This window comes from Megalobrama amblycephala, linkage group LG9, assembly GCF_018812025.1.
Source record: "Megalobrama amblycephala isolate DHTTF-2021 linkage group LG9, ASM1881202v1, whole genome shotgun sequence".
Taxonomy (NCBI): Eukaryota; Metazoa; Chordata; class Actinopteri; order Cypriniformes; family Xenocyprididae; genus Megalobrama; species Megalobrama amblycephala.
In genome coordinates, this window is record NC_063052.1 from 22,261,828 (window position 1) to 22,289,473 (window position 27,646).

General features: G+C 35.7%; 3 protein-coding genes across 7 annotated transcripts; 2 read left to right on the top strand and 1 right to left on the bottom strand.

The window, feature by feature from the left end:
• Positions 1–229: 229 nt before the first annotated feature.
• Positions 230–6,173, bottom strand: lim2.4 (lens intrinsic membrane protein 2.4). 3 transcript variants are annotated; one of them, XM_048202130.1, is made up of 6 exons: positions 3,859–6,173; positions 2,705–2,918; positions 2,388–2,453; positions 2,085–2,234; positions 1,808–1,942; positions 230–561 (listed from the first exon to the last, which is right to left on the bottom strand). In XM_048202130.1, the coding sequence occupies exons 2-6, from the start codon at positions 2,877–2,879 to the stop codon at positions 500–502; spliced, it is 588 nt and encodes a 195-aa protein (XP_048058087.1). In that variant the 5' UTR covers positions 2,880–2,918; positions 3,859–6,173; the 3' UTR covers positions 230–499. The 3 variants fall into 3 exon arrangements, with proteins under 3 accessions (XP_048058087.1, XP_048058088.1, XP_048058089.1); XM_048202131.1 differs by lacking the exon at positions 2,388–2,453; XM_048202132.1 differs by lacking the exons at positions 2,705–2,918; positions 3,859–6,173 and having other exon boundaries at positions 2,388–2,565.
• Positions 6,174–6,506: 333 nt separating this feature from the next.
• Positions 6,507–17,622, top strand: usf2 (upstream transcription factor 2, c-fos interacting). 2 transcript variants are annotated; one of them, XM_048202128.1, is made up of 11 exons: positions 6,507–6,774; positions 7,962–8,005; positions 8,118–8,236; positions 9,598–9,717; positions 9,842–10,004; positions 10,335–10,422; positions 11,371–11,415; positions 11,938–11,996; positions 12,140–12,234; positions 12,315–12,443; positions 16,488–17,622. In XM_048202128.1, exons 1-11 carry the CDS (start codon positions 6,737–6,739, stop codon positions 16,572–16,574), a joined length of 987 nt encoding a protein of 328 aa, XP_048058085.1. In that variant the 5' UTR covers positions 6,507–6,736; the 3' UTR covers positions 16,575–17,622. The 2 variants fall into 2 exon arrangements, with proteins under 2 accessions (XP_048058085.1, XP_048058086.1); XM_048202129.1 differs by lacking the exon at positions 11,371–11,415.
• A 1,002-nt stretch (positions 17,623–18,624) lies between these two features.
• si:dkey-211g8.4 (barrier-to-autointegration factor) lies at positions 18,625–19,341 on the top strand. 2 transcript variants are annotated; one of them, XM_048202133.1, is made up of 2 exons: positions 18,625–18,787; positions 18,914–19,341. In XM_048202133.1, exon 2 carries the CDS (start codon positions 18,959–18,961, stop codon positions 19,226–19,228), a length of 270 nt encoding a protein of 89 aa, XP_048058090.1. In that variant the 5' UTR covers positions 18,625–18,787; positions 18,914–18,958; the 3' UTR covers positions 19,229–19,341. The 2 variants fall into 2 exon arrangements, with proteins under 2 accessions (XP_048058090.1, XP_048058092.1); XM_048202135.1 differs by having other exon boundaries at positions 18,918–19,341.
• Positions 19,342–27,646: the final 8,305 nt, after the last annotated feature.

A 27,646-nucleotide genomic window follows, 5' to 3' on the forward strand; every position in this document is an offset into this window, starting at 1 on the left:
CGTGTGAAACTGCAAGTCTGATACTTATGGCCACATGGTGAAACTTATGCAAAGAGGTTGCAATACTAAAGGTGAAACTATATTGCAAAACAAGTAGTTACATAACTACATGTGCAATCTACAGCATGAACAGAAGCTCTAAATATGATAAATAGCAAGCATTTATGTAAGATCATAAATATATTCCATCCAATGCAATATATCAAGAGAGAAATTTCACAGAAAATGATTTGATTTGATGTGGATTTTTATTGAAAAAAAATATGAAAAGTGAAATAAACATTTGTGAAAACTGGTATATTTATCTGTGCAGAATTATACAAATATATTTGCATGTGTAAAAAAGTCCTTTAATGCTTTTTAGGCTATTGATATGGTGTATGTTTTGCAGTGTAGTGTTTTAAGGCACAACATTAAAGCATTCCTCATAAATCTGCTGAAGGTCCTGATGATTTCCGGGCCAAAACTTTCTGCTGCTTGCAGTTTTAATTGCTTCAGGTTAGCGACTTCCAACCACTCTCCTAGATTCATACATTCTGTGGGCACACATGTAGAATATCCCTGCAAAAGACAATTTTACAAACATGTAAACAAGTGTGAGTATTTCTTCAAGTATCACCTAAAAATTAAACACTTTAAAAGAATAAGCAATTATGTTTACTTAGCTCTTTTGTATGTTTTAACCATTGTTAATAAAGTAAGCATGCATGTCTACATTTTTAAGTACATTTAAAAGTGAGATGCATGCACTTGCTGGTTTCGCTTTTGTGACAGAACTCTATCTTGAGGTCTATCAAAGTCCTTTCAGCCACATCCTGATACCCTTGATTATTTCCATTCTGGACCACTAGAACATTTCATTACTTTTAAAAGGTTAGTTCACCCAAAAATTAAAATTCTGTCAATACTTACCCTCATCTCATTCCACACCCATAAGACCTTCGTTTATCTTCGGAACATAGATATTTTTGATAAAATCCGATGGCTTAGTGAAGCCTGCATTGCCTGCAACACTTTCAATGCCCAGAAAGCTACTAAAGACGTATTTAAAACAGTTCATGTGACTACAGTGGATCAACCTCAATGTTATGAAGTGACGAGAATACTTTTTTGTGCCAAAAAACAAAATAACGACTTTATTCAACAATATCTAGTGATGTGCGATTTCAAAACACTGCTTCATGAAGCTTCGAAGCTTTACGAATTTTTTGTTTTCGAATCAGTGGTTTGGAGCGTGTATCAAACTCACGTGATTTCAGTAAATGAGGCTTCGTTATGTTATGTGTTTCGAAATTTCAATGGTTCACCACTGGGGGGCGTGACTTTGGCAGTTTGATACGCGCTCCAAACCACTGATTTGAAACAAAAGATTGTTGTTTCAAAAGACAGTGTTTTGAAATCGCCCATCACTAGATATTGTTGAATAAAGTCGTTATTTCGGTTTTTTTTTTGGCACACAAAAAGTATTCTCGTCACTTCATATCATTAAGGTTGAACCACTGTAGTCACATGAACTGTTTTAAATACGTCTTTAGTAGCTTTCTGGACATTGAAAGTGTTATTATCTTGCTGGCCATGCAGGCCTCACTGAGCCATCGGATTTTATGAGAAATATATTAATTTGTGTTTCGAAGATGAACAGAGATCTTACGGGTGTGGAACGGCATGAGGGTGAGTAATTAATAACAGAATTTTCATTTTTGGGTGAACTAACCCTTTAACACTCCCTCTGTTTTACCATTTAAAGAGCTTCTATGGGTCAGTCTTTACCCCTTAAATAACAGTCTATGAGGTTTTATTATATCACCTGCAAAGAAGGTCATGAGCATGGCCACCCATCCTAGTATGTAGGACCAGGAGAAGCGCCAGTCTCCGAAACGCTTGCCCAGGAAGCTAAGGGTTACGCCAGTGTAGATCGCCATAGCCAGCAGCACAAACAGAGCTGGGTGTGAACAAAGAGATGGATTAAAAAATGGTTAGAGGAAGAGTAGTACCATCAATATTTGACCTTGACCTTTTATTTACATTTAAATATGCTAAAATGTCACATTCTACAGCTCATTGTGCGTGCGTTTGTGACTTACTGGAGATGAAAAACATGATTCCTGCAGCAAAGGAACGACTGAATCTCTCAAAGGCAGAAAAATGGGCAAATGAGAGGATGCCTGCCATGATGCCCGCAAAGCACGCCATTCCTGAGAGGATCATGAATGCCCTTGTGGCATTCCAGTATGCTGAGGACAGAGACAAGAAATGTTCTCAAAGAAAAAGTAAAGGTGTGTATCCTCCTCCTCTTCTCATCCCTCAAAAAAATCCCAACCAATTCTTGTCATTGTTTGTTTTATTTTTCTCATTTGATCTTTGAAAAACTGTCCCTGCAGAATCACCTTGAACGAACCACAGTACAGCTCCCGTAATCTCAGATGCCATCTTATTAGACCACTTTGGAGCTCCTGTTCAGAATACGAATGAGCAACACAAACCAGTGTATGGAGCTCTGTATAGCAAAAAAAATAAACCACTGCCATCTACAGGCAAAAAATGGTCTAAAAGCTCAAATGCAGGTGCCAAAATTCTAATGTATAATGTATAATGTTATAGGAGACTTTACATCTGAGTTTTAGCTTCACATAGATTTACAATAGCGCATATTATAGACACACAAAAATTTGTTTATGGACTTTGCATGAATAAATTTGTTTACCTATACTTGCTGTCTGCATGTAGCACTTGTTGGCCATGCAGTACCTCCACAGGCCCTGATGGGCATAGCTGCCTGAGAGGCGATACTGCATCCAATAATCTGTCGCCGTGGAGACCACTATTAGGATGTTCCCCACAATGGCACAGAAAAGGCCGCCGCCCATAAAGCTGTACATCCTGACACACACTGTGACTATGCAGGAAGGAGATATACACTGAAGAAATATGAGAAAAGAGTAATGAAAAGTTTTGATTTTACACATACAGATGCTTATACTGTCCACCCATTCATGAATGGCTGTTAAAAATTAAAATGTATTAATATACCAAAATTACCCAGTTACTCAAATTAAAAATAAAATTTTAACATAAATTTGCAAACTAGCATTGTGCAAGCTTCACAATAATAGATTTCAGTAACGCTTTTACAATAAGGTCTCATTTGTTAACCTTAGGTAATGCATTAACAGATGTGAACTAACAATGAGCAATATATTTTTACAGCATTTATTTAATATTTGTTGTGTCGGTTAATAAAAAATGTTCATGTTAGTACACAGTGTATTAACTAATATTAACAGATACAACTTTTGATCTTAAAAATGTATTGGTAAATGTTGAGATTAACATTAAGAATGATAGAAACACTTTTCATTAGTTAATATTATATTATATAGTTATACTTTAGTTAATGAACTAAGAATTAACAATACTTCTACACCATTTATTAATATCAGTTAATGTTAATTTCAGCATTTAGCCTACTAAATACATTACTAAAAGCAAAAGTTGTATTTGTTAATGAATACACTATGAACTAACATGAACAAATAATGAACAGCTGGAATTTTATTAACAAAAATTAACAAAGATTAATAAATATTGAAACAAATGTATTGCTTATTGTTAGTTAATACATAAATGTTAGCAAACAAGACTTTATTGTAAAGGGTTAACAGAATGTTGTATAGCAGCAATGTCTCACTGAGACATCTGAACTTTATGATATTCCAGGTTATATAGTAATTAAAAATGTCTGTAATTATCATAAAATAACTAGTTCTATTTCTCACTGCATTGACGTTTCAATCAGTGATCTGGATATTCAGAATATCTAGATATATACAAAAAACATGCAAGTTTTTCATCGCTTACCTTGTTGCTTCTGAGGCAAATCCCTCTTTGCTTATCCTGTGGGGAAAGAGGGAGTGAGAGAGTGGAGAGGGAGAGAGAGATGTTAAGAGGCAAAAGAGAAATGGACAACCTCTGTTGCCCTTTTTTTGTTGATGGTGGCAAAATCCTTTAAATGCTACCTCCTCTGTGCCTGAAACAAATACACTTGAACTGGTTAGGGCAGGGGCCCTGGTGTGTCTGACTTTTCACTGTGTGTATGCATGATGTCAATGGTCCTTCTTTTGTTTGATGAGTAGACTGTTCTGTAGCTGCACATATTCAATGGATTGCTTTGGTGCAATGGTCAATGCAAAATGCTGAGTTGCATGGTTGCTTTGACAAGGGCCACAGCGTGGCTATACACACAGGCATACCTATAGTTTATAATGCAATAAACCCAATGTTTCCCATTCCCAAATCGAATTACTGAATCAGTTTTTCAATATAGTTCAGGCATGAGGGAAAATTCCATGTAGATTTTGATTTTGAAATTTTGATCTGGAAAAAATCTATCAATAAAAGTGAATGAATTTATAATGATATATAAGATAAAAAAAAACTTTCACAAAACAGCTTATGGATTGCGTGATTGCATTCACAGCTGTATAATCAAATACATGATTTTATTCCAATGAATTACATTACCGTACACATATGTAATGAGTGAAATTCGTAGGTTCTCGCTTTACAACAAAGCAGTAATAACTCAAAAATGCAGAAAAATATCCATCCATTTTTACATCTGCTTATTTGGAGCTTAAGTAAAAAATCCACATATTAAGGATAAGGATATTTTAAGGAACTTAAAAAGTAATCTTTGATTTTATGGTGTCAATGAATGCTGAATTTAAATTGAAAGAATAACAGCCAAAAACGTTCATAACTAATTATTCATTTTCTCTTCAGGGTGTCTGTCCTTGCATCAGATCTATATTAAGTGATTGGGTACAATTCACAATTTCCCACATTTATTTTGATTGAGGAAAATATGGAACCCTTGACAACGTGCAGGTTGTGGTGCACGCATGGTGACATGGTGAGATGAATGATTTGCATGTTCAAATCCATGTTGGATGGTGAAATGAACACAGTAGTGGCCAAAACTTACATCTTAACCCTTTATTCAAATATTATTAAAGAATATGTAAGCATATTTGTGCTTGGAACCAATTGTTTTATTTGTGATAACGCAATGAAACAAGCCAAATTGTGCAGTAGACATAATTTTTGGCATACAAAAAAAATTATAAACACATACAAAAACAAGAGAAAACCAATAAAATATTAATAAATGATCTTGTTGTAGTCGGCGTAGGCTTTTTCTTCTGAGCTTTTGTTTTTTCTATGCATTTTCTTTCCTTTTTTTTTCATAATAAAATAAAACCTGTAGCTTTTTTTGCCAAATTTTACCAGATAAATACCTTACCAAGTTGGTAAATTATATAAAAATAGACTATTTAAAATATTTTCATCATATTTCGATGGTTTGATTTAACTTGTACAGTCATTAAAACCAAATATTCCCTCTGGACATCACTTTTTGCTATTGAAATGACAGGGAAAAGTGTCCCAATCAACCTGAATTCACCCTATATAGGCAATTATGGCTCAAATAAGACATTTGTGTTGATTTCGACAGCTCAATTTGCCATGCAGCACAGCCTCGTGGCTAGAACAGTGGAAGTTCAGGAAAATATAGTAGGCTACTACTAGGAAAACAACGCTTTTACTAACAACTAAATCTCAAATGTGTATTTATGCAAACGTGTTACACGTGTATATCGAATAAATAATTCTTATCATATAATCCGTGTAGATGATTCGTTGTCCCGTTCATTAATGTCAAAGATTAATAAATGTCTATTTCCTATCCACTGCTTCTGCATTCGTGTCATGTGGTTTGACCAAAAACCCGGATTGGATCGCAGCGGTCACCTGAGTAAAATCACCACTCGTCATATTTGCGATTCCTTGTGCTGATGTGACCAAGGGAAAAAAAACGTATATGTTGTAACGTTACATGTTAAATGTTTTGAATTTACACAGATTTTAAATCATGGGGAAGACACAAGGTAAGTTAAGTTCACTCAATTATTAAATGCGATTTAAAAGCATTAACGTTGTCATTCATCATGAAACACGCGAGGCTGTAAGAGCAAGGATAGATATATCTAATTTGAACTTAAATTTTCAGTTTCAGGGTGGGAAGTAACGTTTATCGCAATAATTCAGACTACCTGTTCCTTATGTTTCAACCCCGTAACTGCGAAATATAGTCAGTTTCACAATACGTACTCAACCATAAGCGTGTTGTCACATGTCCACCAACAAAAAAATGTTTTATTCTTTTATTTCAAACTAAACCGCACTTGTTTATAATAAGCACTCCACTCCATATCTTATTAGCGGCAGCGCTAAAATGTGGCCGCTATTTAAACGCTTGCGGAAGGATACGTGAAAATCGAGCAAAGCAATGCAGCGCGGTTTCGAAAATAAGCCGAAAATTAAATTTTAAGTATTTATGAAAGCTTAAGAATAAACACGCCTAACGTTGACCTAGAAGCAAAAAGTAAATGAAAAGAAACGACTAAGTGACTCAACAGGTCGAGAGCTCGTCTCGAGAGAAGGGCGGGAGGGAGTTGTATACGCAACAAAGCCGCGCAATGAGCGCAACAACAACCGGTACACCTTCCGTCTTCCTCCACAGCGGTCTCCATTTTAACTCCTCGCCCAGCCTGCACCTCACGTGTCCTGGACTGTCTTTCTCACATGACCCGTGTGTTTGTCCCCGTGATCAGCGCTTCCATCTCCCGTATTTCAAGTGTCGCTGAATATCGCATTTTAAAATCCGTTCGCCTTCATGGATATGCTCGAACAGAGCTTGGACACCTCGACGAGGTGAGAGCGCGTCCTTTATGTACGGCCACCCTCAAGGCCCAAGTCAACCATTTTCTGCTCTGTTTTTATAGCGAGGCAGTTAGCAATCATCTTTTAACTTTATTTTCTGACTTTTATTAAGTTTTATGCATGCCATCAATATAGTACGTTAAACGTAAGGTACGAATAGCAGGAAGAAAAGCAACAGTTCTCAGGCCTTTTAACATTGATCGTCGACATATTTATATCACTATTAGCCCGATTGCTAATTTGATGATTTTTGTCTATTCTTGGTTTTTAAAAATACATGACCCCAAGCCGGTGTATATTTAATTTTAACAAGATACTTAAATATTTATCTTTTCCGAAATATCAGATTAATTTTAAAAGATTTAAGCGGAAATATAGCGTTTAGAGCTGTCGGAACAAAAGCTCTTCAGCAGTTTAATGCATTAAATTCCCTTCAATCTGCAACCAACCCTAAGTTTTTTTTTTATCCAAAGGCTTTATGTGCATTCAACATATTTGTTTTTTCTTTTAATCCCGTGGTGTTTATTTGGCTACATTTGTTATCCGAAGAAAAAATACTAACACCAACGTTTTTAAATTTGACTTCAAAAACTGAAGGGGGGCGTTCACCGTTTCTTCACCAAGTTAAGTAGACAGATGTAGGTTAGATGTATATCGACTACAACGTCTTGCTCCGGTCATTTGGAGGTTTTAATTGATTTTCAAGTCATTCAAATGCCTCTATTTTTTTGCATAAAGATTAGTGATGTCCGATTCTTTTACGAATCGTTCTTTAAGTCGGATCTTTTTATTGAATCAGTTGAACCGGTTCGATAAACCGCTCTTTTCGATTCTTTCTCGAGTGAACAACAAAAAGGGAATTTAATAGCAGTACATGTAATAGAGACTGCTTAGACTAGTATTACAAGTTAGTAATCTAATAATTTTTTTCAAGACTGTTCATAATAAGCCAGACTCCAGGAAATAAATGGCTGAAACACATACAATTGCAATAAACAATTATTGTTTTTGAAACTTTTTTTGAAACAATTTTATATAATCATTTGGCAGAAATGGGTCCGACTTTCCATCACTAGAATGTGTCAAAATATTGTGGTATTTCTCTGTATCTCTAGAGTTTCCTTAGAGATGCGAGTGGTTTCATAAGATGACCCGAAACATTTGCTCTCTTTTTGCAGTCACGAGAAACAGGAAACTGAGGAGGTTGTTCAGCTGCAAGAGGGTAAGTAAACCATGCAGGATGCACACATCCAATGAATGTTTAAAAGAAAAAGAAGATGATGCATATATCGATATAATGCAGGTCATTAAGACATTTCTTGTGCATTTCTCAGGAGAGGGGGTGGGGGCGGAGGAGCAGGCAGCGGTTACCATAGCGAGTGTCCAGCAAGCAGCAGCGTTTGCAGACCACAATGTTCAGTACCAGTTTCGGACAGAGAACACTGGTGGACAGGTCAGTGCGACCTTTGACCTTTCCAGGGTTCATACTGGGGTCATTCTTTAATAAAACATGACTTGGTGTACTGTGTCCCAGTAATGGCTTTTATGAGAATGCTTTCATATGTAAGTGGTATTTTAGTATTATTTTTATACTATCATAGTATTTATTAATATTTTGACTGATAGGCAAATAGCTATATAGCCATTCTTTTAGCAAACTTGCATTCTAATTATGTAACACCGACTAATAATTATGTAATCAATTTCTAATGGATAAGATGAATTCCCAACCTGCCTTTTTTTGTTGTTGAACATCCTTTCAATCGTAAATTAACAAATTATGGAAGTAAAATGTGTTTCAAATGGCAGTTCATTTAGACTTTAAAGGGATAGTTTACCCAAAAATTAAAATTATCCCATGATTTACTCACCCTCAAGCCATCCTAGGTGTATATGATGATCTTCTTTCAGACGAACATAATCAGAGATATATTTAAAAATATCCTTGCTCCTCCAAGCTTTATAATGGTTGTGAATGTGGGGCCGCATTTTGAAGCCCAAAATATCCATACATACTAATCCATACAGCTCCAGGGGGTTAAAAAGGTAAAATAACAAAAATATACATAGAACTTTATTAACTATAATAACTAGCTTTAGGCAGACAGCCGTACGCATCGATTTGTGGCGGAAGAGTAACCTCTGACCCAACACATGATGTAATGACGAAAGCAGAAGTGCAGAGGAGAGAGCAAAACAAAACACCGGTCTAAAATAAGAATTTTTAAAGAGAAATGTCGGAGGATTTCGATATAAGAGAAGAGGAGCTTGAGTTTATTGCCCAGCCATATTAGTTATGCAAAAGGCGTCTAATCTTACGATACTCCTACATTCTGCGCCATACATCGCGTCACGGGTTACTCTTGTGGCGCATGTCGACTTGCGCATTCTGCGTACGCTCTTCTGCTAGAAGCTAGTTATTTGAATTTATAAAGTTTTAAATATGGTTATTTTTCTTACTAAAATGCATCACTTTGCTTCAGAAGGCCTTTATTAACCCCCTGGAGCTGTATGGATTTTTTTTTTTATTGATGGATGCAAAATTTTTTATTTTTTTGCTTCAAAATGGGACACCCCCTTCACTACCATTATAAAGCTTGGAGGACCAAGCATATTTTTAAATATATCTCCGATTGTGTTCGTCTGAAAGAATAAAGTCATATACTCCTAGGATGGATTGAGGTTGAGTAAATCATGGGATAATTTTCATTTTGGGTGAACTGTCCCTTTTAAAAATTTTTTTTTTGTTGTTGCTCAATTTTAAAGATACAAAAAATCTTACATCAGAGTTCTTTGTGTTCTTTTCTGATACAGGTGACATATCGTGTGGTCCAGGTAACAGAGGACCACTTGGAGGCAGCAGGAGATGGAGGAGCGGCAGTCAGTGTAGTGTCCACGGCCGCATTTGCGGGTGCACAGCAAGCAGTAGCACAGGTGTGTATGGATCAGACTGGAAGGAAATATGGTGAAAAAAGCAATATATACAAAAAAGTGATATGAGTGTAGTGTCAGATTTGCCTGCATGCATCTTATATTTCTATATCTTATCTCTCTATAGGCTGTCATCCAGAACCCTTTTAGTAATGGAGGCAGTCCAGCAGGGGAAACAGTGGGGGGAGAGACACGCTTCGCCTACTTCCCAGCAGCAACTGTCAGTGACGGTACAGCTACAGCTGTCTCAGTGCAGGCCACGTCTGATCCAACCCTCACACAGGCTGGAGGTCAGTTTCACATGCCAAAGTCTAAAATACAGTGTTTTCCATTGGCATTGTTAGTAGGTAATGTTGGTTCTAGTATGCCAGCAGCCCCACAATACAAATTCTCATGCAGATGCTGTGTTTCTAGCATCTGGCATTGCATTGTATTAAGTACATTTAGTAATTTAACGTGTAATTACATAGTAATTAATGTGTAATAGCTGCTGGAAGTCATTAATATGTTAGTGTACTTTCTTCCTCATACTATGTTGATAAAATTATTCATAATATGTTTTTTAAACATTATTTTTACTTTTTTGTTTTTTTGTTTGTTTGTTTGTTTGTTTATTCTAGGTCAGTTTTACGTGATGATGAGTCCACCAGATGTTTTACAAACTGGAACACCCCGGACCATCGCCCCTCGTACGCACACTTACTCAACGTAAGTACAGATCATGGGTCAACATCCCTCACTTTTCCCCAGTCTGCACAGCCCAGTCCATCCTTTGAACCCAATGTAATTTGATCCCTTTTAGGGCTGTCTCTAACGATTATTTTGGTAATACAGTAAGCGATCGATTATTTTGATGAGTAATCGGATATTTTTTTTGTCGTAATAAAAATAAACCTAAGCAAACAATAGCCTTGAAAATGACTTAATATAATAATATACATATATAATCACATTGAGGCAATAATTTTTGGTTCAAATAAAGTATCGAAAGCTAGTAATCATGGTTTTATAGAACAACACTGTTAAAATGCATAATATACATTATACAAAAAATCATCTTATGTACATTATAGTGTTGTCAAAACCTTAAAAATCTGATGAAATGGCGCACATCGCATTCCCAGATGATCGTTATAAGTAACCCAAACTCACATCAGAACTGAACGGAGCCGCTCTGAGACACTTGTAACCTACACACATGTAAATAAAGCGCATATACATTAAACACGCAGGGCATCTATTTATTTAATTGGATTGCAGCCTTTGTGAATTCACAAGAGCACAATGCAAAAGTATGGTTTTAATATATTGTGCAGCCTTAGAAAACGGTCTAATAATGCAGTTCATAGATTCTGGTCTGTGGAATGCGCCAATTCCAGTATTTTGACACGGGTAAATTGCAAACGAGGATTTTTTTTTAAATCAAGTACTCTAATTGAATCAAGGAATCGTGACAGCCCTAATCCCTTTACGTCCCTCAAAATAATTTCAGTTTGCAGAACAATGGTAAACATGGAGTGTGGAATTTGATTTAAATATGACAAAACTGTCCAATGCAATGATTTCAAATACAAGTATGCAAAGTATTGTCCAATCAATTTGAGTGCAGTCAGAAAAACAACCAAAAAATTTGTCCCACTTGCCTGCCATCCCCAGAGACCTTGGTGAACATGAGACTCTTCAACACAGCAGATCAGAATGGTGAGGAAGACCTTTTACATCCCCACCCCATTTCAGCCACCAGCCTGTCCTTCTCCACTAGATTCCGCTGCACTAGCCCTTTAATCACTACTGGGCAGCTGGCTGTTAATTCAGTACTGTGTAAATACTGTATGTTTGGTGGTGTTAAATTATTATTATAATATTTTTGGTGGCGTTTGAGTTTTCTTCATATTCGGAAGACATCAGATTATAAATACGAATTAAATCTTGCCTCTAAATAAAACGAAATGAGGAAAAATCAAAGGGTTACATGTTATTTCTTGCTTATTACCTTTTTATCCAGATTTAAGCAAATCTTTGGTTAAATTTAATTGACCTGACTGAAATTTGTGCTTCAACTCTGGTGATATTAGTAAATGGGCTGGAGAAATGTTTGTTTTCAAATAGTCTTCAGCTGTGTTGTGTTGTGCAGATTTGTTTGGTTATTTTGGTAGTTTAATAGTGCAGTAGAGCAAACTAACACAAGTCTCCTCTTTTTCTCATCTCTCTGTGCTTGTGCAGGAAGATTGATGGCCCCCGGGCACCTCGTGATGAGAGGAGGAGAGCACAGCACAATGAAGGTGAACTAATGCATGTCTTTTTAGAGCTTTCCTTATTCTCTACACAATAGAAGTAAAATATGAAGTCAGCATGAAACGTCATTTGCAACATTTTACTTCTGTAAACCCAACGTTTCCAATTGTTTTTTTATGTGTTTCTGCAGTGGAAAGGAGGAGAAGAGACAAAATCAACAACTGGATTGTCACACTGTCTAAAATCATCCCAGACTGCAATATGGACAATACCAAAACAGGAGCAGTAAGTACCAGATCTTTTCTTCTTGGACCTATATAACCTCTTTTCACCTGCTAATGTTAATGAACACCTTTCTTCTCTAGAGTAAAGGAGGCATCCTGTCTAAAGCATGCGACTACATTAGAGAACTCAGACAAACTAACCAGAGGCTGCAGGAGAGCTACAAGGAGGTGGAGAGAATACAAGTGGACAATGAGCTACTAAGACAACAGGTATATTTGTTAGTAACATTGAATATGTAAGATAGACAATGGGGTCTCAAAGTCAGACTACCAGTTAAGATGCTTCTTTTTTTCTTAATTTATTTTTTTGTTGCAAATTTTATGTTAAGCATAACAATACAAGTGCTAGTTGACTTGAAAAATGAACGTGTTTAGTTGAAATAAATTCATAAAACTAAAAAAAAAAAAAAATTAAATCAATTAAAATATAATCAAATGAAATTTGAACAATTTCCCTTTTTTCTTTCTTTTTTTTTTTTTTTTTGCAATCAAAGTGCTATACAATAGAGGTTTACAGTTTAAATGAAAGGTGCTGTAAGTTGTTTTTTTTTTTTTTTTTTTTTTTTTTTTTTTTTTTGGATGACAAAAGCATAAAAATTAGTTAAAGTTAATAAGTTAAAAAATTGTTTCTCTGAAAAACAATGCGACAGGCAGTTATTCTAATTTGAAATGTGCGTTTCATGTCGGAATGTCTGTTTTTGTTTTGGTCCCACTGCCAATTGACCCAATAGTATTTCGACACCCAGAGTCACCAGCTGGCAGAAAACACAGCTTATTGCAGCCATAGAAGCCAGCAAATGAACTGGGTCAGAGATCACGGATACAATGTAAATTAAAAAGCCTTGGCAATAAAATATTTGCAAACGTATACATTAACTGATCAACTTGCAGTGTAAGGCAGAGCGCAAGCATCGTATATTTTTTTCGCCTCCCATGTTAACAGATGAGTGAATAATTATTCAGTTTGGGTTAAAGTATGGTGTATTATACAAAACTAAAGTAAACTAGCCAAATATGATATATAAACATTATTTTAGTTATTACACAGACAGCTATAGGATCTAGCATACCCAAATTAAACCCCAGTTTGCTGACTTTTTTCGCTGAGTTTGCTGTGTTGTAAACATGTGCATGTGTCAGATGTAAAACACAAAGCTTACCTTATGCGTGTGCAGCAATAGTTAACACAAGGGTTTCATTTATTTATTGCATTATAATACATAACATTCAACAATACATATAGCTGTTTAATGTAGTACCGTTACTGAAATTTTTTTTCTAATGCACACCCGCGATTTCAATGCAGGTATTCGTTGAATTTCTTTTACACAGACAAGCCACCCGCACAGATTATACACTTACATGATAAGAATAAACAATCTAAAACGCTTTGAATAATCATACTACCAAACTAAAAACATGATGGTGAGTCCTTCACTTTGAGGAGAGCCACAAGAAAGCATGTAAAAATTACTATTCCCAAACTCTAAATGGTTAGTTCATCCAAAAATTAAAATTCTCTCTTCATTTACTCCCTCTCATGTTGTTTTCGCGTGTCATGCAAGCATTTAAACTTCTGTGTTTACTACAGTATGCACGTCGTTGTCAATCTGTTCATCATATAAATCTATCGTGTCTCTTCAGAAGACTGGGATTTGGATTAGACCACTTGATTTGATTATTTTTATGATGCATTTATGACCTTTTTTAGATCTTTTAAAAGAAATGGAGGGACAGAAATCTTTCATAAAAAATATCTTCATTTGTGTTTGGAAGATGAACAAAATCTTATAGGTTTGAAAAGACTTAAGGGTGAGTATATGATGACAGAATTTACATTTTTGGTGTATTATACTTTATAAATACAATAAGCTGAGTCTTGGATAAAAATAACTCTATATCGCAAGTTATTTGGGCCACGTACACACTAAGTATCAGGAGTGACGACCGCTTTTAAATGCGGGAGTTCATCCCCTAAATTATCGTTACATGTGTGTAACGGAACACGACTCGCTCTGAAATGCGATGATTGACAGCTTGGAAACCATAGCGACGGTCTGGCGTCTCTTGTGTTTGGTATCCGTTATCGTGACCAAAGTAATATTAAAGTGACAAAACACTAATTTTCAGCAATTTAACTAAACACACTAACACAGTTGACGGAGGCGTCATGTTTTGTTTATGCTTGTATAGCCAGTTTCACACAGCGCACGGCACTCATTCTGTGTCACTCATTATAAGCTTTTTAGGCTTGTTGTTTAAGCTCGTCTCATAAAGCAAATGGGTTTATGGAGTTATTAAAGTGAGCAGACATGAATCGCGATTTTCATCATAAAGCATTTGGATAGGCTTGTGCTTTCCCTGTGATTCGCAACACATACATGAGAGACACACGTTACACTGGTGCACGTAAAGTCATTAACAACTAGTTGTTCAGTTCGGTTCCGTACACACTGCATAGAATTTCTGTAAATGCGGTTGTCAATACCTGTATTTTTCGGGAGTTAATACGGTTGTAGAATGCGGTTGTCACTCCCGTATTTATATTTTACAGAACGCAATTAAGCACTAAAAGGTGAACTGACAACCGAATTTAGCTGCAGTGTGTACGTGGCCATAGTTTACATCAACGATACATTTCGTCACATTTTTATATCATGATATCTCAATATAACAATGTATCGTTACACCCCTACTCAAAAGGGATAGTTCACCCAAAAATGAAAATGTTATCATTATTTACTCCCCCTCAAATTGTTCTAAACCTGTATCAATTTCTTTGTTCTGCTGAACACAAGGGACAATATTTGGAAAAATGTTTGTTACCAAGCAAGTTTATGAAATCAGTGTTGAGTTTATGAGATCTGTACGGAAGAGGATTAGGGCCAAGCAATAATAAAAAAAATAAAACCATCTCGAGATTAAAGTTGTTAAATTTCGAGAAAAAAGTCGAGATAAAATGTTGAGAATAAACTCGTTAAATTACGAGAAAAAAACTCGTTAAATTTCGAGAAAAAAGTCGAGATAAAATGTTGAGAATAAAGTCATTAAATTAAGAGAATAAAGTCATTAAATTACGAGAATAAATTTGTTAATTTAATGACTTTATTCTCAACATTTTATCTCGACTTTTTTCTCGAAATTTAATGACATTTTTCTCATAATTTAACAAATTTGTTCTCGTAATTTAATGACTTTATTCTCAACATTTTATCTCGACTTTCTCAATTTAATGAGTTTTTTTCTCGTAATTTAACGAGTTTATTCTCAACATTTTATCTCGACTTTTTTCTCGAAATTTAACGGCATTTTTCTCATAATTTAACGAATTTGTTCTCGTAATTTAACGAGTTTATTCTCAACATTTTATCTCGACTTTTTTCTTGAAATTTAACGAGTTTTTCTCGTAATTTAACGAGTTTATTCTCAACATTTTATCTTGACTTTTTTCTCAATTTAATGACATTTTTCTCATAATTTAACAAATTTGTTCTCGTAATTTAATGACTTTATTCTCAACATTTTATCTCGACTTTTTTCTCGAAATTTAACAACATTTTTCTCATAATTTAACGAATTTGTTCTCGTAATTTAACAAGTTTATTCTCAACATTTTATCTCGACTTTTTTCTTGAAATTTAACGAGTTTATTCTCAACATTTTATCTCGACTTTTTTCTCGAAATTTAATGACATTTTTCTCATAATTTAACGAATTTGTTCTCGTAATTTAACGAGTTTATTCTGAACATTTTATCTCGACTTTTTTCTTGAAATTTAACGATTTTTTTTCTCGTAATTTAACGAGTTTATTCTCAACATTTTATCTCGACTTTTTTCTCGAAATTTAACAACATTTTTCTCATAATTTAACGAATTTGTTCTCGTAATTTAACGAGTTTATTCTCAACATTTTATCTCGACTTTTTTCTTGAAATTTAACGAGTTTTTTCTCGTAATTTAACGAGTTTATTCTCAACATTTTATCTCGACTTTTTTCTCAATTTAACGAGTTTTTTCTCGAAATTTAACAAATTTGTTCTCGTAATTTAATGACTTTATTCTCAACATTTTATCTCGACTTTTTTCTTGAAATTTAACGAGTTTTTTCTCGAAATTTAACAACTTTAATCTCGAGATGGTTTTATTTTTTTATTATTGCTTGGCCCTAATCCTCTTCCATAGATCTGTGGTGTTTTGCTGACCAAGTCTGATTGGGCACATAGTAATATGTTGAATGTCCACTGTTCTGCAGATTGAAGACCTGAAGAATGACAACGCACTGCTCAGAGCTCAACTACAACAGCATGGCCTGGAAATCAGTGAAACTACTTCACAGTGACAAAAAAACAAAAAAAAACATTCTCACGAATAAACAGTCTCAAGTGGAGAAATAACCCCTCAATGACTCACTTGCTCACGCCTCATCACAGACTTAAGATGTTCTGCAACTCTAGTAGGGTATGAATACTTGTTTGATACACAGACACACTTCCTTCCGACAAGAGACTCTCTGACCGTTGTGAAAATAAGATCTGCTGTAAAAGCACACTTTGTTTTTTTTCTTCACTACCACAAGAACAACAACAACCTGGACTGATCCATACGGAATAACCCTCTTCTTCCAGAAGTATCCCGCTTACCACAGGTCTTTGTCTTTAGTTTGAATCTTGGAATTGTGAACCAGTTATATGCCTGCTCATGCCTAATGTTCATCTTTTGTTCTGTTTGAAACATTTTGTGGATTTTATTTTTGCTACAACATGCAAATGTTACTACTGTCTCTGACATGACAGAAGGTCTTTTTTCAAGGGTTCGTCTGTATCGTATTTATTAGCTTTCAAGAAATTGCGCAGCAGCAGGTATACAAAACCTTTTGCATTTGATTTTGTTTTTCTGTCCTGCAGTCTTTCCATATATCAGACTTTCTGAAATAAGTTCATCAGGCTGATCAGCGACTTGACTTCGTGGCACATCAAGACTAATTTACAGTATGAATATGCTTAGAATGTAAATGAAAGTGTATGTTTTCATTTAAAATAGAGACGTATGATACCTAAAACTGCATTACCTACAAATTTCAGTTTTCAGAGTCCATCATATTTAATGCACTGTGATTTTAGTGAAGGATGAACGAGTAGCTCAGGGTTTTGAGGTGCAGGAAAATAGCAGAGGCTCTGGAACTCCCCGCTAACCTTGTAACCCTGCACTTTTTGCCCGTTGGCTTTAACATACTAGATCCTAAACATGTACTGTATATATCGTATGTTTCAACCAGTTGTTCTTAAGTCGATTAATTCAAAGAAATGTTCTTTATAAATCCTATTTCCCAGACTCATTTATCTACAGCAAATAAAATGGAAGATGCACAGTTGAAACGGATAGAAATGCTACTATTAGTATTGTTCTGACTCATTTTGTTGTAGCTAATCTTCCATCTTATTTTGTACTGATCCTATTTAGTTTAAACATTCATCAAGAGCAACATTTTGAACAATAAAATCAAAGACGAGCTATAAAACCACTTAACTTTAAAGAGTATGAGCATAATTGTCTGACAGCAGTGGGAGTTATTGTTAATGAGCTATGCATAAGAAAACCAAACCGTTTAAAAGCAAAAACTGATTTATTTTCTTATCCCTTCTTGACCTACTAGTTTTAGTTGGTTTATCTCCTTGGTTTCAAGGCCAATTCAGGCCTGTTTTTCCCTTTCTAGTCAGACGGGCTTATTGCAAGGCTTGAATGATATAATGCTGGATTATAAAATGTTACTATTGACTGTTTACTAGCACCCATTAGTTTATCTTCGCTTCTCTCTGGTCTTGGGGGGGAAAACGCATCAGATTTTAAACCGATCAGCAAACGAGCATTAAACATTCTGTGATCATAGCAAACCATGTGTTGAACCAGTGAAACATCAATATATGTTTGAAATATTCCACATAGCAATACAGTGAGTGCACAGATAACCTTTAAACACTGTCCTCTTCACAGTATTAATGCTGAACTTGAATGACTGTTGATTTACAGAGTCCAGAATCATAGTTAATGCACTGCTGCTTTTAAAATCAAAGTATAATAAGAGAATATTTTATATTCATGTACGTCTGGTTGAATTGATGAACCCTTAGCATGGCATTCTTACCACTGGTTTGATATCTATAAGCTATACAACACAGTTGCTTTGTTTATACCTAATGACTGTTGATGTTTATGTATGTACTTATATAAAAGAGAAAAACAGAGTTACAATATGTAGGGTTTTTTTTTTTCTTTGAAAGAAACAAGTGCTGAAATAAATTTGAAAAATAACTCGTGCATTTAAACGATTTTTTATCTTCAGCTTCACCACTTAAATACAATGGCATGACAAGACATTGTATGTAGAGTCATTGTGTTTCACTGGTTCTCGCTGTTAGGTCATACAGATCTTCTACAGGAACTCTATATATGGTCTTCACGTAGGCAGGTCATGATTACATCAACCCAAATGAAATGGAAAGCAGCACATGCAGGAAACTGTAAAAGTGTGGCTTCTGTAAAAGGGAAAAGACGGTGAGTCCGTAACAGAATTATTAAGTCACATATTATTATACAACACGTATTTCATATTAAGTATCTAGTAATCATGAATTTTTATCAAGCTACAGATCTCACTTATCCTGTTTATTTTCTCTCTAGACAGACTTTGTAACAAATCTACCTGTCGACCCACAATTAGCTGCAATGACAACGTCCCAAAAACATAGACGTTTCTGTTCTGAGCCAATGGGGGATAAACTTGTATATGAGCTCCCTGGAATTGGTCCTGTGCTGGGCGGACGACTGCAGAACAGGGGTATAATAAGAGCGCGAGATGTCCTGGGGCGATTCCTGGTCTTGAACAAAGATGAGTGGAAGTTTAAGAACTGGCTTAGAGACTCATGTGGGGCAAATGCAAAGCAGCAGAGGGACTGTTACAACTGTATGAGGGAATGGACAAGTAATAATTTGTAAAGAAGAAAATATTAACAGGTTTGTCAAATAAAGTAATAATTAATGTATCATATACCCAGATTAGTTTCTGTGTTATTTTCAGTTATATGGAAATAAACAATACATCTTTGTCACATTTTGTACTGTCTAATGTCTTTGGATTATTTTTGGTTTAAGACTGAGTCCCTGGTCAAAAAAAGTTGCTCATATGTGGTAAGATATGTGCCAATATTGCGTTTAGAAAAAGCTTTTGTTACATACAGTCCAAGAAAATACATGATAAAAAACAACAACTTTAAAGTTAAAATGCAGGACCTGTTAGGGATTCCATAGTTTGAACAGCAGGGTGCGTTCTCATCACTCTGCTCAAAGAGTGAGTTGTGTATGGCAAGCCGCTTAAACATTTAATCCTTAAAAAGTACTAGTATCTATTTTCATGCAATAGTACTTATTTTTAGATTCTGATGATAAAGTTGATAACTAAAAAGCATTAGTTATTAACTTAGGGGTTGCTTACACGACACTTTAAAAACTTTTAATGCTTTCTGGCCTTTCATTTACACAACAACAGTTTTTGGTGGCTTGAGAACGCAAACTTTGAATAGATTATGTGTTAAGTCTATTGGCATACACATTTGTGCGTAGTCTTTCTTTACAAAGTGACATCGCCAAATGACTTGTCTGGCCTGCAGTGTTTTCAGTCATTCCCGCGGATCCATGTGAACAGGAATCATTTTGATAACATTTTTATCTGTACAGAGGGAAAGGGAAGGGAAGGAGGCCTTCGCAGGGGATAGTCTAGTTGACACTTCAGGGCTGCATTGTGATCGTGTGTAGGCGCAGGTCTTTCATCTGGTCTGGATACGGCAAGGATCCGGCAGACTACGGTAAACCTCAGGATAAACAAAAAGACTAATTTTAGTGTAGATGCTATTCATCTTATGAAGTAATTAGGTGTTATGGGAAGTATTCCTGGTTCTGGCAGACCTAATTTATGCAGAAATTGATATGTGTATGCCAGGTTAAATAGATGTGTTTTTAGTCTAGATTTAAACTGACAGAGTGTGCTTCCTGGACAATGCTAGGAAGACTGTTCCAGAGTTTAGGTGCTAAATAGGAAAAGGATCTACAGCCAGCAGTAGATTTTGATATTCTAGGTATTATCAGCTGGCCAGAATTTTTGAGATCGCAATAGACGTGAAGGACTATAATGTGTTAAGAGCTCGATCAAGTAGTGGGGAGCTAAACTTTAGTTTAATTTAGTGCTTTGTATGTAATTAGCAAAATTTAAAAATGTATATGATGGGGAGCCTGTCAAGATCACTAGTTGGAGTGCCAATGAGAGCCACCAGGATGCACTCAACCAAGGACTTTCACCATTTCATCAAAGACTTCATTTCCCATCATCCTTTACCCGGACTCATCTGCCATTATTGTTTTCAGCTGTGTCTCATTTGTGTCATTACCCTTAGTAGTTTTGTCTATAAAAGCCTGGTCTTCACAGTCACTCATTGTCAGATCTTGTTTGTCTAGACTGCACTTCAAGGCCTTTGTATTCTTGTTTTCCTGTCTTGGTTTCTGGTTTATTTCCCATGTTCTCTGGATTTTCTGTTTTGCCTGTGATTTGGATTTCATGATTGTTTGGACTGCTCACTGCTGTCTATGACCTTTGCCCGTTTATGGATTACCCTTCAATAAATGCTGCACTTGGATTCTCAGCCTTCGTGTCTCTGAGCAGCTCATAACAGAGCCAATGCAGTGTTGACAGAACTGAGCTAATATGGTCAAATTTCCTGGTTCCAGAAAGAACTCTAGCTGCTGCGTTTTGGACCAGCTATAGAGTTTGTTTATTAAGCATGCAGGGCAACCAGCCAGTAGAGCATTACAATAATCTAGACTTGAGGTCATGAATGCATGAACTGTTCCACATTTGTCATTGAGAGCGTAATTTAGATATATTTTTAAGTTAGAAGAATATGGTTTTACAGATGCTAGAAACATGTCTTTCAAATTAAAGATTGGCATCAAAGAGCACACCCAGGTTTCTAAATGATGACGAAGACTTGACAGGACATTCATCAAGTGTTAGACAGTATTCTAGGTTATTACTTGCAGAGGTTTTTGGTCAAATAATTAGAATCTGTTTTTTTTTTTTTTTCAGAATTAAGTAGTAGGAAATTACTAGTCATCTAATTTTTATATCAGTTATGCATTCCGTTAACTTTCGATAAGTTTTGTCAGGGCACAAAGAAATATAGAGCTGAGTATCATCAGCATAACAGTGAAAGCTAATGCCATGCTTCCTAATGATATCTCCCAAGGGTAGCATGTGCAGGGTGAAAAGCCACGGTCCTAGTACTATAAGTACTATAGTACCTAGTAATACTGAACTTGTGATTGATATGACACCCCTTCGTTTACTGCTACAAACTGATAACGGTCAGATAACTATGATTTGAACCATGCCAGTGCAATTCCACTAATGCCGACATAATTTTTGAGTCTATTCAAAAGAATGTTGTGGTCGATATTATCAAATGCAGCACTAAGATCGAGTAACACTAATACAGATACAACCATGATCGGATGATAACAGCAAATCATTTGTAACTCTACACTGTAAAAAATAAAAAGTTGAGTTAACTTAAATAAGGCAACACTCTGCAAAGCATTTTTGAGTTTACTCATCTTCAGTGGTCGAAGTTGTGCCAATCATTTTTTTAAAGTTCACTAAACTTATTTGATTAAGTTACTTAAACCTCAGTAAGTTCACCTAACAACCAGTCCAACTCAAAAAAATGAGTAAGCACAACTACAGAGGTCCTGAAGTTCAATAAACTCAAAAAAGCTTTGCAGCTGGTTGCCTTAATTTTTTAAGTTAACTGAACTTTTTATTTTTTAAAGTTAATTCAACTTTCTCCAATTATCCCTCCCAGAAACTTGTATAAACCTCCCACTGGGAATCCAAATGCAGGGAGTACAAACCATACTGTAAATACAACACATACAATACTCAACATTACAGAAAATATTTATTGATGCTTGCAAAACAAAACATTTTCTGTCAGCATGAAGTTCTACATCAAAATACAAAAAAACAAAACTTGGAGGCTAAAAAAATCCTCTAATCTTATAATAGAAAAAGTTCTGGCAGGATGAGAAAAAGTTTTGAAAAAGTTCTGTTCTTAAAGTGCTAAGAATATAGGAGCAATATACAAGACTTCAGTGTCTTAAAACAGTTACAACACACCTAGGATTGCATTTTTGAAATTTTGGTTATTACATTTGTTACATCCATGCAACAAACATCTTAAAGAAACAACATTCGACCTTACATTACAACTCAACATTACAATAAAATACAATACGATACAATGTTTATTTATATAGCACATTTAAAACAATCAAAGTCAACCAAAGTGCTGCACAGAATATGCAAAACAGAAAAGTCAACAAGATTACAAACAATAAGACACAATCTATAGAACACACACTGTAAAATGGATGAGGTGCATTAAAATATAAGATCATTTGCATAGCAAGTCAGGAAATGTGAAATGCCAGGGAGAAGTAATACGTTTTAAGAGTAGACTTAAAAATAGACAGAGTTGAGGCAGCTCGAATTTGAAGTGGGAGACTATTCCACAACTTGGGGCCAATAACAGAAAAAGCGCGATCGCCTGTTTTTAAGACGTGCCCTGGGAACTCGCAATAACCCAGAATCAGCTGATCTGAGTGCTCTTGATTGAATGTATGGGTGTAACAAATCAGATAGGTAATGTGGAGCCTGATTATAAAGAGACGAACAATAAAATTTTAAAATAAATTCTATATTTGACTGGCAGCCAATGTAATGAAATCAAAACTGGTGTAATAGACTCCTGTTTACGCTTCCCACAAAGAGGCCGAGCCGCTGCATTCTGAACCAACTGTAGACATGAAACACATGATTGAGGAGCACAGATATACAATGAGTTGCAGTAATCCAATCGAGATGTTACAAAAGCATGCATAACCATTTCAAACTTCTTTAGAGACAAAAATGGCTTCACCTTCATCAGAAGACGAAGATGATAAAAACAGGACTTAACGACAGCACTTATCTGTTTATCAAATTTAAGATTATTATCAAGCCAAACACCTAAATTTCTTACACGTGTAGTGCTGTATGGAGTAAGAAGTTCTGAATCGAAAGCATGTCCACAGTGGTCATTTGAGCCAAACTAAATAAATTCAGTTTTACTCTCATTGAGGCTTAAAAAATTACTTGCAAGCCAAAGTTTTAGTTCGTCTAAACAATCTAAAATAGGCTTTAAAGCCTGTTTATTATCATGCTTCAAGGGGATATAAAGTTGTGTGTCGTCAGGATATAGATGAAAAGAGACCCCATACTTATTAAAAATAGATCCTAGATTACAACTCAAAGCTTTCTCTTTTTTTTTTTTTTTTTGCATGGAACAAATGAAACAACAGAAACTGAAATGGGGGTCAAGGCCAACAAATTCTTTTTGAATGGTTTCCAAAAGTGTATTTAAGCTCTTTTAAATAGTTCATGTTCAGGCAATAAATCAAGCCAAAGAGTAGAGCAACAGCAGTGGGAAGATCTTGCACAGTATCCAGCACAACTAATGAGAGCAGTCTCAGTACTATGATACGGTTTAAATCCTGACCGGAAATCCTTGCGGATACTATTTCTTTCTAAAAAAGTAACATAGTTGTGAGGATACTGCCTTTTCTAGTATCTTTGACAGTAAAGGTAGATTCGATATTGGCCTGTAATTGACTAATTCTGTTGGATGAAATTGCATTTTCTTTTTAATAAGCGGTATAATAACCAGCTTAAAAATCCCCATCCTCCATCCTCCTCCTCTCTTCAGTCAGGATTTGGCCTTCTGTTTCCCCTGAATCAGACTAATTGTTGAAATATGTGTACATGTTAAATTATTGACATTAATGATATCTGTATATGTTGATTCTCTTATCCATGCTAGGCCTAAGGGGGGTAATTGCTGCTCTCTCTGCTCTCGTCCATGCTAGGCTGCATGGATGCGCAGGGAGTTCTTGCCCAGAGAACTTGCCCATGCCAAAACAAATTCTATGCAATTATCAATCATATTTGATAGTGGTCCTGACAGAAGTGAAAGTGACGTGACATACAGCCAAGTATTGTGTCCCATACTCGGAATTTGTTCTCTGCATTTATCCCATCTAAGTGCACACACACAGCAGTGAGCAGTGAGCAAACACAAACACACATCATGAACACACACTGTGAACACACACCCAGAGCAGTGGGCAGCCAATTTTTTCTCACCTCAGTCGGGGTATTGAGGGTGGAAGAGAGCGCTGTACATTCACTTCCCCCCACCGACAATTCCTACCGGTACTGAGACCCGCAACCTTTGGGTTATAAGTCCGACTCTCTTACCAGGCCACGACTGCCCCAAATAATAAGCACTAGTACCTAAAGATAAGTACTAGTAGCCAGTGATGGGAATAACGGCGTTATAAATAAACGGCGTTACTAACGCCGTTACTTTTTTCAGTAACGAGTAATCAAACGAATTACTTTTTCTCCCGTTACAACGCCGTTACCGTTACTGACAAAAAAAATGCCGCGTTACTATAATTGAGCTCACTGAAGCGGTTTTCATCCGAGTAAGCTCTCTCTCAGCCACAGGACCTGCAAAGTTTTTTTCTCTGGTGTGTGCTGCGGTTAGTCATACACAAATATAACTTTAAACTGATAGTAATGTATGACGCGCTGTGTGTGTGTCTATCAGAGCATGCGCGCAAAGCGCGAGCTCAAACCAGAATACCCTTTTTGATGCTTGATCGAAAATATGTGAAATTAGTTTTTTTCTAGTCGACTAGTAGTTGTTCATTTAAGCTATTAGTTGACTAATCACATTTATATTAATTTAATTTCTTAAATATTGGAGAGAATAAACCATAATAAGGAGCGTTTACATAATATAGGCTATATAGCACTCAAGGGCACGCATAATTGCCATAAAGAACCGGCAAAAGTAATGATTATGAGTGTGACAAAAACAGCAAGGAGACATTTTAATTGTTTATTAATAAAGTAATGTTTTCTGAATCAGTGTCGGCTTCTCATTGCTGATCATCTGCTCATATGGACGCGCCTAGAGAGATAATGCACATTTCATTCGGATTAGGCTACATAATCAGAGTAGCCTCTTTCTTTTCATTTTTAATTACTTCATTTTCGTTAAAGTAGATATTTCAAGCATTCTATAGATATATTTCTTATGTCTGCGAGGCAAGCACCCTCTGAGTTTCGGTTCATTTAGCCTATAAGACGCGCTCCAGTTCACGCGCCAGTGATCGCGCCCGCGCCTCCATGTCATGATTTTATTGTCTGCTATATTTGCTTGTTATATACTAAATCCAAGCAATTGGTTGATGAAACATTGATTAAAATTAAGATACAATTTTTACAAAACGAAATTCACTTTAAAGAAAGGCTTTCTATAAAACAAAACTTAATGAAGTGTTTAAAATCATGTCTGACCCACTCCATGTCTCCCGATATATTTGCGCATCTTATGATGCATCTTACTCATGCTGTTCACTTTTCATAATCGAATAAATTGATTTAAAACATAACATAGGACTATTTAAACATCAATATGAAACTACGTTTTCTTTAATGGCTACCAACACAGTACAGAGAAATTTCATGTCGTGAGCAAGAGCGGATCATGAGTCAGGAGTCGCATCAAGAATAATTTATTCTTAGACTTATATGTAATATTGGGGGCATTCAATTTATTTGGCATATTTTTATTTTTATTTATTTATTTTTAAAAGTAACGCAATAGTTACTTTCCCTGCAATTAGTTACTTTTATAATGATGTAACTCAGTTACTAACTCCGTTACTATTTGTGAGAAGTAACTAGTAACTATAACTAATTACTTTTTTAAAGTAACGTGCCCAACACTGATCGTCATGAACAGTGTTCATATCATGTATCTGTCTTGGGTTTCACTCACTGGACTGCTGGATTTACTATGCTGAGTTAAGATTTATTTCACTAAGATTGATTTTATTACACTCCTCAGCAGCAGCAGAATGTGATAAATGCACATGGGAGAAAAGGGACATCCGGATGGAGGGAGAGGAAGAAGGATCATGGGGGAGAGAAGAGAGAGAAGGAGTGTGGAAGTGACGGGAGTGACAGTAAAGAGAACAGGGAAGCACAGCCGGATCCGATAACTGGACTGTCGAATGAGAAAGAGACAGAGGATGGAGAGGAAAAGCACAGCAGTGCCCCCCGCAGGAGAGGAGGTGAGACAGACTGACAGCCCTACCACAGTCAGCTACATATCCATATTTGATGTCCATGGATGTGTTCATAATAGAATACAAGCTTACTACTTACTGCAAGCTGTGTAGTGTGTGCTACTTAATGTGTTACTGTGTAAAAAAAACTTAAACAACAGTTGACAGTTTTACACAAACATTTCAGAGAGTAGAGGAAGAGAGTCATTTGTCATGACCTCATCACATTGCATGGTTAAGACTTATCTTGTTGGAAATAAACTCAGTTGTTTTCCCTTTTTAATCAAATTATTTTCAGAACTATATGCTATATACACTACCGTTCAAAAGTATAAAAGATGTCTAAGTAATGGCAGTTATTTGATCAAAAATACAGTTAAATGGTAATATTGCAAAATATTATTGCAGTTTGAACAGCCATTTTCCATAGTATAGCCACAGTATATTTTAAAATGTAAATTAATCCTGTGATGGCAAAGCTGAATTTTCAGCATCATTACTCCAGTCCTCAGTGTCACATGATCCTTCAGAAATTATTTTAACATGCTGATTTGGTGATCAAGAAACATTTATTATTATCAATGTTGAGATCAGTTATACTTCTTAATATTAATAAATCTTAATAAAACAATTCATTAAACAAGATTAAGATCATTCCAAAATTTGTTTGCAAAATTATGTATTTTGTTAATCAAACAAGCAAAAAACCTAAACACAATGGTATGTAAAGCAGACAGTAATATAGAATTATGGGTAAAGGGTCAAAGGTAATTACCCAGGTTGAATTGAATAAAACCCTGAGTGGTTAAAAATGGCTTTTAAACATCTGTCCGCTGTATTCAAAGGGTTATACAAACTTGTCAAAATTACTACGGGTTTCATTACACAAGAAGTGAAAAAAATTACTTGGCACACCTCACAAACACTCAAACAAACAATTGTAAACTTGAACATGATCACATGTGTCTGTAGCAACCTCCAGATAAAAGAGAGAGAGAGAAAATACACACTGAAAGGATTGAGATCTTAGAAATTCTCATGATGCCTGGGCAGGTTTCAGACACGTAAATGCTTTAAATCTCACACGCATGTCTTAACACATGCACACAGCTACACACATTCAGACAA

Coding starts and splice junctions, on each gene's coding strand:
- si:dkey-211g8.4 (XM_048202133.1), top strand. CDS start 18,959: ATGACAACGTCCCAAAAACATAGACGTTTCTGTTCTGAGCCAATGGGG.
- usf2 (XM_048202128.1), top strand. CDS start 6,737: ATGGATATGCTCGAACAGAGCTTGGACACCTCGACGAG. Junction 10,423..11,370: donor CGTACGCACACTTACTCAAC/GTAAGTACAGAT, acceptor TGCCATCCCCAG/AGACCTTGGTGAACATGAGA. Junction 12,444..16,487: donor ATGAGCTACTAAGACAACAG/GTATATTTGTTA, acceptor ACTGTTCTGCAG/ATTGAAGACCTGAAGAATGA.
- lim2.4 (XM_048202130.1), bottom strand. CDS start 2,879: ATGTACAGCTTTATGGGCGGCGGCCTTTTCTGTGCCATTGTGGGGAAC. Junction 2,235..2,387: donor TGTACTGTGGTTCGTTCAAG/GTGATTCTGCAG, acceptor CTCTGTCCTCAG/CATACTGGAATGCCACAAGG. Junction 1,943..2,084: donor AATCATGTTTTTCATCTCCA/GTAAGTCACAAA, acceptor GTTCACACCCAG/CTCTGTTTGTGCTGCTGGCT.